A 17,528-nucleotide genomic window follows, 5' to 3' on the forward strand; every position below is an offset into this window, starting at 1 on the left:
AAAGAGTAATCTCCGAGGGTTGGTTTTAAGATCAAGTCTCATAGGAATGTAGGTTTTTTACTCACAAAAACCGCCACCTCTTTAAAATAGACCCAATGTTTTAAAGAGTGATTTTTTAAGAGCTCTCGGAAATAATAATTTTAATTTGTTTAAATGCATAAGATCCTTATTTTAATCGATATAACGATCGACATAATTTAATGTTTGAAGATTGCTTAATGCAAATGTTCGCCACGGCTCTGTCTCAAATAGTCTATCCACTTAGTTCAATTTTGGCATACTCTTTTTAACAATTCGGATCTTTGGTATCTCAAGAATAATTACTTCAATGTTGGCTTCCGTGCATCAATCAAAGCAGACTTGTCGCTATAGATATGAATTTTATAATACCTCCACAAAAAATAGTCTAAAGGCGGTAAATCGAACGAAATTGGCAGCCAATTAATTGGCCCAAACGTGGAATAAACTGTGCAACGAACTTGACTATGAATCGATCTATTGTTAAGTGTGAGATGAACTTTTTTAACAGAGACCGCATTTTAATAATCAAATTCAATAACTTGCGAGCGTTGTTCGTTTCTTATGTAAAATTATAAACTTAACTGAAGTTGTTTACCAGTGACATAAAACACTAAATGTACCTAAGCTGTAAGAGCCAGCGTTACAAAAAAGAAAACAGCAATAGAATAACCCATATATATCATAGATCAAAACAGTATTAAATACCAAGCTGGATACTAATAATTAATTTTCTATACTTAGCTTCAAATGTAAATTTCTCTTAACTTATTAATTTTTCAAATGACTTTCTTAAATGCAATTTCCAATTTAATTTTATTCACGATAGTCCTTTTGACATATTTTGCCTGATTTGCATTAAATGTTAACAGCCATGGTTTAGGCCATTTATTGACCTTATTGAAATTATTTTGCAATTAGATAATACTTAACTTTGTGATAACGCTAACAATTTTTTTAATTATGTTTTATTCCATTACCTACAAATCTTTTAAATATTGTAATTGAACTTTTCTGTAGCCAAGATTTAAAGAACAAAAGGAATGGTTTAATATTCATATTTTAAGAGAATTAAAAGCAAGGGCGGGTCCAGACTTTTAATCATTGAGGTTGAAATCGTTTAAAAATGTTTTTTTAATGTTCTGTAAAGGAAGCTTTCAAAATTTAAATAACATTATGTGTATCTCAACCCTAAATGTACACATTTCAAAGGAAAAAGTGACAACTTTAGTTATTAAATTATTTTAGAACGCTGTTGTCCAGCAAGGTATACATAGTCTTACTATTTAATTTGGACGACACCCTACATATGAAAGCATTCCAAGATTCCAACAGTTTTATAAATGCCATGTTTAAGAGGTTAATACAATGGTTTAGAGGGGGTTTTTGTTGCTTTCACCAAGAAATGTAAAAAAAATGTTTGAAACGTATCATTTTTTCAAAAAATAATATATTCTTATTTTGTTGCCATTTCTATTAAAGCGAAAAATGGTAAAAAAAATTCAAAACCCCAGAAAGTGAGAAAGAATCTGATATTACAAATTTTCTGGATTTTTTTTAATGTAGTTTTTTTGAACTCGGTTTCGTAGATTGGACCTGATGCTAGAAAACATTTTGATCTTAAAGGAGTCAAAAAAGGTAAAAATGTTTGGTTTTGAATTTAAGGAAAAAGGAGCATTTAAGTACATATTTTTTTTAAATTAAGGTAAACGAAAAAGTTGAGAAAAAACTTTTGCGTGACAGTCATAAATAAGAAGTTTTAGAATCGCTTTTCACTTCACTTCTCAAGACATACAAAGTTTTTTATAAGAATAGATATGAAACGTGCATTGCGTTTTTCAATTAGCTTAACAAAAGTGTCAGTTTTGCTATTTTTAGGTAATTTATATTTTTGAAATTCGTGTTTAAATCTCATTTTTAGAACATGTTAAGAAAATTCACTTCAAAAAGTAGATTTCTTAAATTTTTTAAGATCCAACAAGTTTTTATTAACAGAATATCAGTTTTGAAAGAAATATAATGCACGACTGGGTCACTAGAACATGCTAATTTCTTCAAAAAAAAGTCTGTTTAAAAATATTTCCTATATTTTAAGATTTAAAAATTTACCTGCAAAACAAGTTTTTTTTTACAAAAATTGAAATGCTATTTTATTTCTTAAAGACTTAACTTAAGACTTAACTTAATTTTGTTTTCGAATATCATTTGAGAGGGTTTTTTTTTAATTTTAATTTGTTTACAAACATCTTTTTAAATTTTGTCTTTCAAATATTTTTGGTATGCAGTTATTAAGTGCTTATAAATATATAATTTAAATTTAAATTTCTTTACAAAATGTTCACCCCTTCCTGAGATATCAAGTTTAATAAAAAAAATACTATTTTTAAAAAATAAAAAAAAATTACATTTTTAATCATCATCAATTGAAAATTTTATGATCGACAAGAGCTTGCACTGAAAGAAAATATTATTGAAATCGGTCGTTTAGTTCGTGAGAAAACTTAAAAATAAAATAACGGTCTTATGATTGTTTTTCTTCTAGAAAGAAGCCAAATTAAGAAAAAACAAGTTTTAAAAAAATATCATAAAATATTCATTTTTGAAAAAAATTTAATTTTCTATTTTAAACCAACAAAATTTGAAAAAAAAAATGGCTTAAGCTAATCGCCTCAAAACCTTAATTAAATCGGCACAATGGTTTGGGATGTAGGAGCCAGACAGACGGACGAAATGGGGGGACCCACTTTTCTCGACTTTTTACGAATGCAAACATATAGTTTCTATGTGTCGCAAGTAAAAATCACTTCAATGTTCACTATTTATGTAATAAGATGGAATTGAAGGCTAGTTTCATGAATTTAAAGGCAACTTAAAATAAAATTGACGATCTCTTATTCAAGGTTTCTTTTAAAAAAAACAGAATGTTTGCTGTTTTCCTTATAAACAAATTTCATGAAAATAAATTAAATTAATTACTAAAGGCTACAAACATTTTAGTTGTTTTTGACAGCAAAATTTGATGAATTTGTGCTAAGTTTTTGGAATAGGGGTGAATTTTCCATTCATATTATGTGCTTGGGTCAGTGCTTACTTAAAATTGGTACTTTTTACTTTGGCAACAAATTTTTAGGAAGTTTGTTTGGAAGAAATTTGTTTTCATATAAAAAATAAATAATTCAAAATATAAAAGGGGGGTTTTAAATTGAAGGGAATTCCTACAAAAATTCAAAAACAATTATCTCCCCAGGGGAGGGGCATGACCCCTACGATCTCTCCCCCTCTGGATCCGCCATTGATTCAAAGACTGCAAAATACTACAAAGTCTTCAATTAAATGTATATGAAGTCGGGAACAAAACTATTAAACGTCAAATGTTTGTTGATCGAAAAATTTAAAATGACAAATAAATTCAATAGATGCAATATTCAAATTGCGGTCATGAAAGATTGCCTTTTTTAAAAACCTGTCAGCGATATTGAAATGTTCCACACACTTCCTTGATACATTTAAAAAAGAAGAGTATATAAAAAATAGGCTAAAACAAAAATACAATAACAAAAAAATACTTTTGAAAACTATTCTTCAAAAACAAATTGAATAAATATTTTTGCTGATGACGAAAGTCATAAAATATGTTCACAAATCCAAAGAAAATATCAATGAAATTATTCCGAATGATCTTATATAAACAAAATATCCACGCAACTATAAAAATAACCTTTAACTACAAGTTATTTATTTTTTCAAATATAATACTTGAAATATTTAACTCTTTTGTGCGCTCGAATTAAGATTCTTTGAATTGTATTTCAAAGAGGGAAGATGAACTTAGATTATTTACTTGATTTGCCTAAATTAAATTGAACCATTTCACGATGTTCCAATAATTTAACTATGTATATATTCCGTATCTAAACTATTTATTTATTGGAATAAATACTGTAGACTTTATAAAATAACCATTACATCATGCTTTTGAGATAGATTCCCACGAAATTAATATTCAAATTCTTGACATCAATATATGTAGGTAGATCAGATGTGTCTTAAATATATTATGCTCCGACAATTATGGTGACGACAATTATTTCCAACGTTTAATTTTTATCTCTCATAGAACCTCGATGGGAATTAAATGCCTTTAACGTTTTTTTCTGCAGAAATTCCATGTTTATCTTAGAAAATGCGCGCCAAAATTATCTAAACCAATATGTACATATATACATACCTATGTACCTACAATTTACATATCAGAATATATCACCCCAACATAAAGTGTTTATGATATTTCTATCTCTTGCTTGGGCTAACTTCTAAAACTACCTATCTAAATCGTTCCTAAAATAAAAATAAAAAATAAAAAAAATATATTTCCCAGAGTTCTTTCTAATACATCACCGTAAAAACCTTTATGTAAGTTCTCTTCACTAAACATCGTCTATGCCATCCTTTTTGTGAGTCTAAAATCTAATGTTACCCTAAAACTGGTAAAATGCCTCATATTTTTTTTTTGTATATTAAATTCTAATTCGCATTGACACTCACCCAAAAATAACCCTTTCCTCAGAATTTCTATTAATTTTTTGTCCTCCTCAAAATCAACCGCTCGCGTAATTATAGAGGAGAACACACAAATTTCCTACTGCCGCGGCAGCCAGCGCCGAAATGTGTGTAACGTGTACCGCGTACCCTCTAAAACGTATGCACAGGGCGGAGCATTACCGGAGTCTGGAGTGATGATGATTCCTTTCCATCTTCATCGCCATCCTTAACCTCACCCAGTCAGCGAGCCAGAGCCAAAGATTCCCAATAAGACGTTCGATGTTAGTTCATCCCCGGTCTGCTACTATACATAGGTTCTATACCGTCAATCTGAATCTACCCATGCGAAGGCTTCTCTCGGTCAACCGTCATCGAGTCAGGAGTTAAGAAGGGTCCATGCTGGGTCTAGGTATGTTTTTCACTCCCAGGCACTTTTTTAAGTCGTACCGCTCGCTCATCGTCGTCGTCGTCGCCGTCGTCGTCGCTTCCAGCATTTTGATTCCTTTCGTATTTGCTGCTGTTGGTTTTTGTTTTTTGTGTACATCCCTTTTTTTAATTTTTATTCTTTTGTAGATACCTTCTTCGTCTCTCGTGTGTTTTGTCCAAAGACGTGTGGTATGTTCTGCAAACAAATAAGAAACAAAAAAAAAGAGGTAAAAAGATTTCCCTCCAAGAAGTTCCTTGTCGAATTGGATTGGACTTGTGGACTTGAACTGGATAACAAAATAGTGGCGAGTGAACAGAAACAGAACTTTGTCTGGCTTCGGCAAGAACGGTTGGAAAATTTTGTATCTTGTCTCTTTACTATAATACTATTGTTGTGTTGTGAGTCTTTCATTACCGGAGATAAAAATACGATAAATGTTGATATTGAGATTGAGATTTTTTGGACTAAAATTTTAATTTAAATTTAATCAAATTATCTCAAAGAATCACCGTCTGTGATCTTAAAGTTTTTTTTTGTCGTTGATTTTAAATTTGTTTAAACTTAAAACTGTTTTTCAGAGTAGGAACAAATATTTTAGTGGAATTTTTTTTTGTTGAAGTAGTGCATGTGTTTAGATATTTTTAGTTTAGATTAGGTTTATTTAGAAAAATTGTTTATACATTAAAAAAAAGAAACGAAATATGGAACAACCATCTGGAAGTACACATTCGACAGTTGCAACTACAGTGACAAGTGCGGCGCCAACAGTTGTTAGTAGTGTTCTTATACCGGCAAATCCTCAAGAAGATGCAAATATTTCAGTAACCAGCGCAGCATTGTCCGAAGGACAGAGATCGCTATCTGGAGCACCATCAGCCTCATCAAGTCCTATATTAAGTCCACCGGGAAAGATATTTGGACGCAATGCAAATGGAACAAGTGAGTTAACAATTTAATTTTATTATTTTTTGTGTTATTCGAATTTAATTAAACTTATCAAAATATTGCTGAATGACTATACCTAGAGATATGTCAATTTGAAATATTCACCGAGGAATTTGTGACGTTTAAACAATTTTTTAAATTAAATCTTTATTCATTGTGCAAAGTGTGTTCGGACTTCAAAAAAAAATAATTCTTGTTCTAAAAGTTGAGTCCTTAATGGATTCATAATTTTGGTAGATAATCTTCTGTTAAAATGTCAGTCTACTAGAAACACAACTTAAGTGTCGTTTCAGAAAACAGAAAAGTTGTTCTTTACAAAAACTTTAGAAGTATTGTGTTTTGTACCTATGTATATCTCCATTTAGACTAACTGTTACACTGGATCGAACGGAATTAATTACTTGAAAGGTCAAACACATAATTCTTTAATATGTAACGTTAAATTCTGCTACTTCATATACACATAGGTACTATTGGTCAAGGCCAAAATGGATCAAGACCTTAAGTTAATTTAAACTTTGTTTTGAATTTTGAATAACTACGTACGAATTTTTAAAAACTCAAATCTTCATTCAGTCAAAATTGTTGATTCTATTCAATGTAAACGATTTTTTTTCATCAGGAACCCCTAGATTTTACGGTAACATTTTTAAATATAATACATAGCCTGAGAGACAGTTTAAATGAACAAACTAGTTTTAGCCAAACAAAATTAAGTTAAGCATACATATTAATAACTTACACCAATTGACCTACTGTTATTATTTCATTGGCAATATTCTATGTAATATGTATTAAACTCTTGTTTTTCAACAACATAAAGGTTAACCGCACTAAATCGGAAGGTAAAGCTCTTCTCAAACGGCGGTGGTGCGATAAATTTGTCTCGTCTATAATTGTATTTATAGTTAATAAGTATGTTCTAATAGCATTTGTATGCTTTTCCTCGAAATTTTGAATTTGTTCGAATCGTTTAGATGTTCGAATCTTAAATATTTAAATTTTTATTTTCCGGGTACAGTCCTAAAGCCGTTAAACATAGCTCCAAAAAGGTTTAAGTAGAGTACCTGCTTGTAAATTAATAACATATGTTTTAATACTGTGCTGTCAAATTAACCAGAACATTTCCCTTCACTCATTATTTAAGAATTTGTCTTGTACTCTTTTTTTAAGGCTTGAGCTAAATTACAATATTTAGTATTGTTTTACTTATGCAGATTTAATCTATTAAAAAATATTACAAGAAAACATTTTGAATATGTATGATTTTGTGTTCGGAAAATATTAATTAATAATATATTATTCAATTTAAAATATGTCTTAACTATTTGTTGAGGGACTTAATTTTTCATTTAACAAAATATTCAAAAGATTTTACTTTCCAACACAAATATTTTACACAATAAAGTAATAATTTGCAAATGTACTTTTTAAATTGTTCCTCTGAACCTAAAGTTGAAAGAATGAAAATTATTTAAAATTGCAATGTGAATACACATTTCTTGAGCGAAAAATTTAAGCTTATGACTTACGAATGAATACAATCTCAAATCAATACATTCTTTGTTTGTATTATTGAGTGCATTGAGACGTTTCTTAAAATATAAGAAAAAACTTAGATCAAAATCATACAATTCCATTACGAAACAGTTGGAATTATTTTATATCTGTACTCAATATTTTCGACTTAAAACGTTTCTAAAGTAAGGACCGGTACTTCTTCTAGAATTACACTAGTCGAGAAGGTTTTCTTACTCATAATGAAATTTCACTTTACCAATGTTTTCCTGATGGTCTTAATTCAAATCTGACTTCAAAATGAAAGTTCAAAAAACATGTTCAAAAGACTTTTTAAGTCAATCTAAATTTATGAAGTAGTTTTTTTTTTCAATACAATGCGTATTAGTTTTCTAAATCTATAATCTCTTTCTTCAATATTCAGTTCAAATAATAATATTATTTCATGTAATATTCAAAAAAATTTCATAAGTTGTTAGATTTAACGTGTTTTAAAAAAACCTGAAAGGAACGGTTCTCAACCAAAAAAAGTCAAAGCTTTTCAAAATAAGCTTTAACGAATAACCAATCTGTTGTCTAAACAATTCTATTACATCAAGTTTTTGTAATACATTAAATAGTGTTAAAAACTTGTACTTTAAAAGCCTTAGCAAATAGTTAAAATTAAATTTAGTTTCAAAATCTTAAAATGCAAAACTTATTTTTCAAAACTATGGAGATACATTTGCGAACAAAAATTACAAATAAACACCTTATTGTTTCACACAAACGATTCAGTCAAATTAACGAAAAAAAAAACAAATTAAACATAATTATAAATGACTTACACGTGAATGCATTTCGAACGCTTCAGTGGCGCTCATCATCAGCACTAACTCAATTGACCCAAACAATTATATGTTTACACGAAGTTCGGATATAATGTCGTTTTTGACAAAAATGTATGGAGATACAATTCGAATTCATTCATATACTGTAAAATAAATATTCATAACTTATGGGAATTTTTGGAAACTAAGTAAGAAACTTAAATGATTTAAATTGCAGCTAAAAGAAAAAGATTTGTGCTTTGCAAAATCATACAATTTATTAATAAGAGATATTCTTATTTTTATCTTAGCCTTAAAACCCCCTTTTGAATGTTTTTAGCATTTTTTGAAGCCCATATTTTAAAAACCTGATGTGATACAAAAAATTAAAGATGAAATTCGATTTAAGAACATCTTTTAAAAAAGTATTGTTATATTTGTGCTCTCGAAAAACGAATGTTATTTTTTCGATTTGATTAAATCTGTAACAACTTATTTCCTACAATATCAATTTGAAACCTAGTTTTCGTTTCAAAGCAACTACTCAAAACAAGGTCGAACCCTGTTATTATTTCAGTTAGTAGCACTTGAATTGTTACCAATTGATTTCTTCACAGAGGTACCAAGTTATAGTTCTCTCAAATAGGTAAATAGAATTCGATCTTGTCTGCTACCGCAATAGTCTATGGCAAGTAGTTCAATTTAGAATTTTCTTTAACTGCTTATTGTAAAAATGGGGTTTTCTATTTTCTGTTTTTGTCATATATTTGATGTTCTTGCTGGCCTATTATTTCAATATTTTAAAAATATAAAATGTGAACAGGCGTGGTTAACTATGTCCACCGACTTACAAGTTGAAGTTTGAAACTTTTTTGCTTTGATTTCTGTTTCGAAAAATTAAAAATGTATATGTATGTATTTATTTGGACATTTTTGCTGCAAATATCAAATACATACAAAAATAATATTTGTAATGACAATTCAGTGTCAAATGAAAATTAGACCAGTTTTAGACGTATTTATTTCTAGTATTGGGTTGTGATGTTAGATCTGTACAAAGTAGAGGTACAAGTTTTTGTTAGGACAAAGTTTTAGACGTATGTATGTATAACCTAGCTAGACTTGGTTATAGGACAGCTTAGGACTGATATGAAGAAATTGACCGTTAAAATTATAGCTAATTTCTTTTTGACAACTTAAACAATTATTTTAAGAATTTAACAAATTAATTATACAAACAGTCTTAACAAATTATACACATATATACAAATTATACATCCGTACTTCAGATTTTGATAGAAAAAAACGGACGGTTAATTTTTAAAATGATATTATTTGAAAATAATATACATATATATTAGGGTGCTTAAAAAAAGTTTTAATTCAATGTAAAAAGATGCCAGTTAAAAGATGAGCCCTTAATACTAATATTAAGACTGTTCGCATCGCTTTTTTCTTTTTCCCATAAAAATAATATGGACAAATTATTCTCTACACTTTTTGAATTTTATTGCCAGTCTGTAATGTATTATAAAAAAGATACCTTTACATATTTTTGTAGGGAATTGAACGTTCTACAAAAAACGTTAAATGTAATTTTTTAAGAAAACTTATAGTCTACAAGTTATTTAAGGCCAAAGTTAAATTTATCGAAAATTGTAAGGTTTTTGATGCATTCCAGCAAATTTGATGGTTTTATTGGAACAAATCACTCACAGAATTTATGTTTATCTTAAATTTTTTTTTATACTATCATTGCTAATAATTTTTTGCAATAATGCGACTAGTGAACCTTTTTGAAATCATTTTTTGCATCAATTTTTTGTTTAATCTAGACACAAACAAATATTTTTAATTGTTTGAAATACTCACAGAAGGAATATATTAACTAACAATTGGTTTTGTTTGAATAAAAAAATGTGTTCTCTTTTTCAAAAAATGTTTTAAAAATTACTTAGTCTAATGTAGTAACTTTTTCAAAAAAAAATTGTTTTAAAATTACTTAGTCTAATCTAGTTGCTATTAGAGATTTTTTTTAAACAATCTGCACAGTCTTAACGATGTTCTCGAACTACCTTCTGATTGATTCTAATCTTTGGTAAGGTAATTGTTCTATTCTCCTCTTTCCGCTTAGTCTGTTGATACTTTTAAACCTTTACAAAATTCGGCACATTCGATGTAATTTTCATCACTAGACCAAATTGAAATAACGTTTTCTAAAAAATCGCTTGGTAAATCGAATTTTTCAAACAACTCCAATGATTGTTTTGATACAAAATCACTTTAATCTTTTTGTGCAAATAATTCTTGCTCATTTTCGAGTACTCGATACGAATTTTTTAAGGGACTAAAAGTAACAAATGACGTACCGTAAAGAGGAGTTACATTAATCGAAGAATACAACAATTACCTTTTAGAAACACCTAATATATATGTATATTTAATATGTTGCTCTGAAAAATTCTGCAAACATCTTTCTAACTACAACCTAAAGAATTAAAAAAAAAGCACAATGAAGCTCACTTTTTTCTACATCAAAATTATACAAAAAAAAAGAATACAATAATATTTCGCTTAAACTAAATAGATATATGTATGCCACTTAAATAGATACTTCAGGAGCTGCTCAAATTCAAGCTCTTTTCTTTCGAATGCTCCTTGCTATAAGAAATATTAGAATTGATCCAGAAAAAAAACACAAAACCTTCCGGAATATTTTACAATTTTATTTAAGACTCGACTTTAAAAAAAGAATACAATTTGTTTAATTTTTTCTTATTTCCATATAGAATTTTTCTTACGAGTTTATTCGAGTATCCATACCTTAACCTACCCATCGTTTTTCTAAGCAAGCGAGAGCTTTTTTCTACAACTTATATTTCTATCGATTGAAATAGTTGCAAGAAGTAAAAGATTTCACATGGGAGCTGAAAAAAAATCAGCCACCCAGTCGCCAATTTCTTGTTGCTGGTATCTGGAATATTTATTTTTTGTTCTGATGGCTGAGGTTTCTTTTAGCTATCCTTTGGATACCTAGGTATTTATATGTCTAGCTCAGCTCATGTGAGATGTGAGCTACATATATGAAGGTACAAGTAGCTGCATAAAATAACTTGACTAGTTTGTGACGGGGTGATATCTGTTTATTTTTTTTAAGCTTGCGAAATGTTTTCATTTCTTTCGGACTCATGTCGTCGTTGGTCGTATGAATGCATTACAATGCACAAAAACATGTTTAATATACAATGCAAGTTCTTGTGCTAGTTTCTTTTATTATTTGTATTTATATGTCTGCCGTCTGGGTTTCAAAACCGCACACACAAAAAAAAACCAATGTTCTAAGACAGATAGTTCGGACGGACATTTGATATCAAAACTGTGGATGTAGGATAACATATAAGATTCTTAGGATATGAATCAAATTATTATGACGTCATTAAACACATATTTGTAATATACATACGGATGTGATGGTTCTCATTGTCCTAAATTATATTTTAAGCGCCATTCAATTTAGTTTAATCCCCATTCATTTTAGCGCCGAAATAAAAACACAACAGAACAGAACAAAATAAAATTTCGGACATATGCCGATGGTGGTTTCCCTTTCCTTATTCCTATACTCCACTTTATCTAAAGGGTTAAATTCGTGCCAGTCGCTCCTTGAAAGAAGTACAGAAAGCAAAAGGATTGCCTCACAGTTGACTTGATCTCAAATGAAATCCAATGGATTGTGTTATTAAAAAGAGCCATATAAGCATCTAGCGAGAGCCCCGAGAGGAATCCGAAAAGAAAAAGGGTTCAAATTCGAGGCATATGTTTGTAGTATGTTTGCCCAAAACCATGCACAAGCACATGTCTTGACGCGGAAGGAAAACGTAATCGTACTTTCAATTTTATACCTTTACAATGTGGTGGGTGTTTACATTTTGTATTTCTTGATTTACGCATATTTAAATTGATATTAATCTTGTGGCGGGAAATCTTATGAAAGAGAAATTTCCATAGTGTCTTTATCGGTTAATCGCATCCTGACATGAATGTTATGACATCTTTGAGGTTCTATTTTTGATGAACATATGTTTTTTTTTGGGGTTACACTTCATTATGGTTGTGTGGAGATTGATGGAATGATTGAAGGATGTGTATTTTAATAGGTTCTTATCTTGTTTTTATTTAAAAATATTTGACTTAAAGTCATTCATCTCTATGAAGGCAGATATATTTAAAACATCTCTTTATTTTTTTAAAAGAGGTTTTCGGTTTTTCATTTAAAATATTAAATGCGATTTCACTACTCTCATAGCAGTGATAAAGCTGGATGGGAACCAATAGTCTAAACAACTTGTAACATTTGATTTATTTGCATTTTCATTAAGTTTAGATTAAAATCATTCCTATTGCAAATTAAATTCACTTCTTTTGTGCATAACGCGTACTGGGTTTATTCCTGCCATAATTTGTACGATGATACTGCTCATAAAAATGAAACCGGTAGCGTGTAGTTCTAAAGGGTGCATTTACACAATTAACTAGTCTTCGTAGAGGAGGACAATTGATATGAAATGTTACGATGTTTCTTATAAACATTACTGAAAAATAAGCCCTTCGATCAAAAAGAGATTGCATACCAAATAATAAACATCGAGTATAATAAGAAGGCCTTACAATCCTCCAGTCTAGCTTATAAATTGAGTACCTTGTAAAATGTTTCTGACCTTTTTCAATTCTGTCTATTGAATTATCGTAATAAGAGTTTTAAATAATGCTACAGTGTTCAAGAACTGACCTTACCAGTGAATTATACAGAGATTTTAAGGTATTAGAATCTGAGAATTCCTTGGTGTTTCTTTTTAAGAAACCAAGCATTTGATTTGCTCTGTTTGCTATATAGGTAATCATAGTGCGGTAAGAAAGAAAGTTTTGTATCTAAGATTACTCCTAGATCCATCTTTCTTTTTAAACGCTCTTAATTTGCATGGTTGATAGTATACTCAAACACTATTTAATTAGAATTTCGGAAACACGACAAGTCATGACATTTAGAAGCATTAAACATCAGGTGATTTGACTTGTACCAACTATCGAGCCCTAACAGATCTACCAAAAGAAGAACGCAGTTGGCTCGACAAGAAATCTAACGGTAAAGTTTGAGATCATCCGCGAAAAGAAGGCAGTTTGAATAATGAAAAATATCAGATATATCATTTACAAACAACAAGAATAATAGCGGGCCCAAATGGCTTCCTTGTGGAACACTTGTGGGAATGAGATATATTTCGTGACCGAGCTATCAACTTTTACTATTTGAATTCTACCAGCTAAATATGATTCAAACTACTTTAGTAGGGAAGAGTAAATATCTAGAGAATTTAGTTTGTTTATTAAGATCTGATGGTTAACTCTGTCAAATGCCTTTGCAAAATCTGTAAAAATGACATCTGTTTGCAACCCTTTTTCCATATTTGTAATAATGTTATTGCTAATTAATGCTAAGTTTGTTGCGTTTGATTTCCCTGCTATAAACCCATGTTGAGAAACCGAAATATGGTTCTGAAATAACACAGTTAACCTGTTGCAAACTAACTGTTCAAATACTTTTGGAATACTTCCGTATCATGTGGAGTTATATAAATAGAATTGACTTCTTCGAATTCATGCACCCTTTGTCTATCTTTCAACAATCTTAAGAGTTTGCAGATAGTTTATTTGTTAGAAAGCAATGATATCGTCTGCATGAACTAATAATCAATTGAACTTGGTGACAAAGATAGTGGAGTAAGATTTTAAACAGCCTCTTTTTAACGGTTTAACAATTTACTAGTTAGCAATTTATTAAGGGGGGCTCCACAATTTTAAACCTTTCTTTTTATTTATCTAACTAGTACATTACTAATTGTCAACGAGCATCTAAACTGTCACTAAAAAGTGACGTGAATATAAACAAAGCAAATACAATTAAACGGACTTATTAATTGGGCTGAACCATTTCATCCCCTGCTCTTAAAAGAATAATTGTACCGATGTCATATGGATTTAGTAATTTCTAAAAGTGACTTTAATTTTAGCAAATTGTTAAGACATAATAAGATGTTAAAATCGTTTAAAAATAGGTAAATCATCTTTTAAGCTTAGTAAATTGTTAAAAATGGTCTTAAAATTTCAGTAAATTGTTTAAAATTTTGCCAGTCACTCTTGTTGGTGTAACAGATTTATTTTCTACACTACTACATGTTAGATTGAATTGGACACGAAGGGGTAAAAGTTCGGATTTTCTTATATTTAACATTCACATTTCTAACTATCACACAAAAAAGTAAATTGTTTAAATATTTTCAATAAAGAATTACAATTTTACTAAAACTGTATTTTGACACTGTTGCCTTTTAATTTCTTACAACTTTTATCACAACACAATAAACTGTCACTTTTATGCCGTATAAAGTATTCAATATCTCTTTTAAAATACTGCGCTAGGTCACGATCTTAAAATAGAAGCCATATAATGTACAACGACGGAAAAAATTGGTCTCATTTAAAAATGATGATAAAAGTAGCTCATTTTTTATCAAATTATTCATTATTAACAACTAACTTATTTTAAGGAATGAAATTGAATGAATCCTGATAGCTGACTAAATTCTCAGACACATTTAAAACTCAATAAAGTAATTTTTGAATTATTTTAAACTTCCCATAAGAAGTAATAATTGTAATCGGTCCGATTTGTCAAATTGAAAATGTTGACATTTCTCGACGTTTTAAGGTACCTAGAGTCGAAATAAAAGATTATTTTTAGAAAGATGTCTGTGGGTGCGTGTGTACGTCGTTTTTTCGTCGTTCATTGCTCAAGAACCAGTAGAGATATCGATTTCAAATAAATTTGGTTACACAGATAAAAATGCAGAAAGATGCATGGAAGGACTCTCAAAAACATTAAGTGGGTGTTTTTTTTCCAGCAGTTTTGAACTAATGACGCTAAAGACTTGAATTGAATTATAAAATATATGTATACAGTCAAACTTTACTATAACGAACTTCTACATAACGAAGATCTCTCTATTACGAATTGATTTTCAGTACACATCTTTTTGGTTACTTTCTCGTGTGTTTTGAACTCCTTATAACGAATTTCCAAAGAGCGAATTTTTCTCCACAACGAACAAATTTTGTTGCTGGAAAGCCAAATATGTTGTTATCACCTTACATAGTCAACTCGCTCAAGGTCTTGTGTTCTCTACTCTGTGCATTTATGTGCTGAGTATTATGTAACACAGTGTAATATTTCCACTTAACGAATTTTTGCAAATTATTTTCTGTTAAAAAAAACAGCATGCAGAGAAAAAATCCTTATACGGGGATTTTCCCAAGATTTTAAATGCGAGCATTCCATGTTCAGGCTTCAGTGAATATAATTGAAAATGCCTCGAAGTAGCATTTCTCTTGAGAAAAAGTTGTTGATAATAAATAAAGTTGAAGAACGATTGCCTAAAAAAACAGATATTGCTATTGACGTGTTTCGAACCTTTGTGGAGATGAAAAGCAACGTACCGGCTAATTTATTTGAATGTCTCAATTTATTAGACGATTTTGTTCAAAAAGAAAAATGGAAGAATGTTATTCTCTTCACTGACTTTTTTAAATACAAGTAAAAGCAAAAAAATGTCTGTATAACGAATTTTCTATATAACGAAATAATTTTCTGGTTTCGTGCAAATTCACTATAGGAAAGTTTGAGTGTATTGTAAAGTGATACCGAAGTATATTTTTGGAATCGAAGTGACAGCTTTTTTTATACAAAATAAAAACCGACAAAAAAAAAACAATTCTAAAAGTTGATAAAAATTGATTCAACCCAAATATATTTCCTAAAAATTCTAATGTCAAACTAATTTTGTCTCATGAGAAATATGGTTTTCAACATTCGGCAAAATTTTGAGAATGAGTTCTTTTATAAAAAATTAAAATCTAAGAAAAAACAGTACTAAAACTTGGTAAAAATTTAAAATATTGGCTTCAACCTAATTGTTCCTCTTAGAAAATATTTTTTCGACATTCAGTAATTATAATTTTGGAAATTTAATTTTTTTTAAGAATAATTCAACTGACAACTTTTTTTTACAATACACGAAAACCTACAAACTTTTAAGCAATACAAATCCATAGATGGGATATGAAGTTATCAGTGTGGGTCGCAACCCACCCTCTTTTCTTAATTTTGGTTCAAAGCGAGTATTTCTTCACATCCAATTACGTCTTTTGAACGTGGCTTTAAATCATTTTTGAGTTTTAGGAACCTAAGATCTCAGTTGAAAGGAAATGAAAAATAACTTGTTTTTTTTCATAGCCAATGCTGACTTTCAGATCTGAAATTTTTCAAACAAAATCAAAAGCATCTACCAGTTCTTGTTTGAGTGTCGATTTGTGCATATTTATGTACATCTTTCCTTAAGTAAACTATTTGGTTTCAATTTAAGTTTTTTCATACTTTCTTGAAAACTCAAAGCTGAAAATTACCAAAATGTCTCTAGATTCTAATTTCCTAGAATCTCGTTATCAGATGGTGCGAGTAATGAATGTATGTATGTCCACTTCTGTTTTTCTTAAATAAGTGGTGCACTTTCTAACTTTTCCTTTGTCCGTTTATGCAGACTTAAGACTCAAGCTTATTGTGATATTAATAAAACATAGTTTTATATTTTAAATGTAATTAAGTAACATTTTTATTTTTGTTAATTTCAACATCAACAATCAGCTGAAGGCTCAAGAACTTAACGTGAATACCTCCATTTTATTTGTTATAAGGCTGTTTCAAGTTTTATATTATTATTATTTTATTAATTTTACATTTCTTATTTTTGATTTTTTGACAAAACAGCCCATTAAAATAGCGTACATTATGGGCCTCTCTCAAATTGGAATGTAATTTCATAATTATTGCTATTTTTTCGAAATAAGTTTTGTTTCTATGTTTGAAATTATCACGTTCTCTAGTCCTTGTGGTCTAAAGTAAATTTCAACATGAAATCTAAAAATGTATCACATACTGAGTTGCATAACTCAGAGTTCTAATGCCTTAAAACTCAATAAAAAAAATAATTAAAATTCAATCAAGTTATAATTTGTCGTTAACTGAGTTTTAGTTTTTATCCAAATTGTTGAAACAATTTTGTCTGTTTTTGATTCAATCATAAAAACGAAAAATTCTCCTTAATAATTCCAAAAAATCAGTTACAGCTTCATGTTTACTCAAGTAATTCTTTGAACTA

At 29.4% G+C, this 17,528-nt stretch overlaps 1 protein-coding gene across 1 annotated transcript in view; it reads left to right on the forward strand.

Annotated features, from left to right (window-relative positions):
• The first annotated feature begins 5,559 nt into the window (after positions 1-5,559).
• The window catches only part of LOC129945163 (NGFI-A-binding protein homolog), a 32,644-nt gene continuing 20,675 nt past the window's right edge, over positions 5,560-17,528 (forward strand). The window contains exon 1 of the mRNA XM_056054822.1: positions 5,560-5,926. Coding sequence (XP_055910797.1) covers positions 5,689-5,926 — 238 coding nt within the window. The 5' untranslated portion in view covers positions 5,560-5,688. The remainder of the gene's footprint in view (positions 5,927-17,528) is intronic.

Source organism: Eupeodes corollae, chromosome 2 (genome assembly GCF_945859685.1).
Source record: "Eupeodes corollae chromosome 2, idEupCoro1.1, whole genome shotgun sequence".
Taxonomy (NCBI): domain Eukaryota; kingdom Metazoa; phylum Arthropoda; class Insecta; order Diptera; family Syrphidae; genus Eupeodes; species Eupeodes corollae.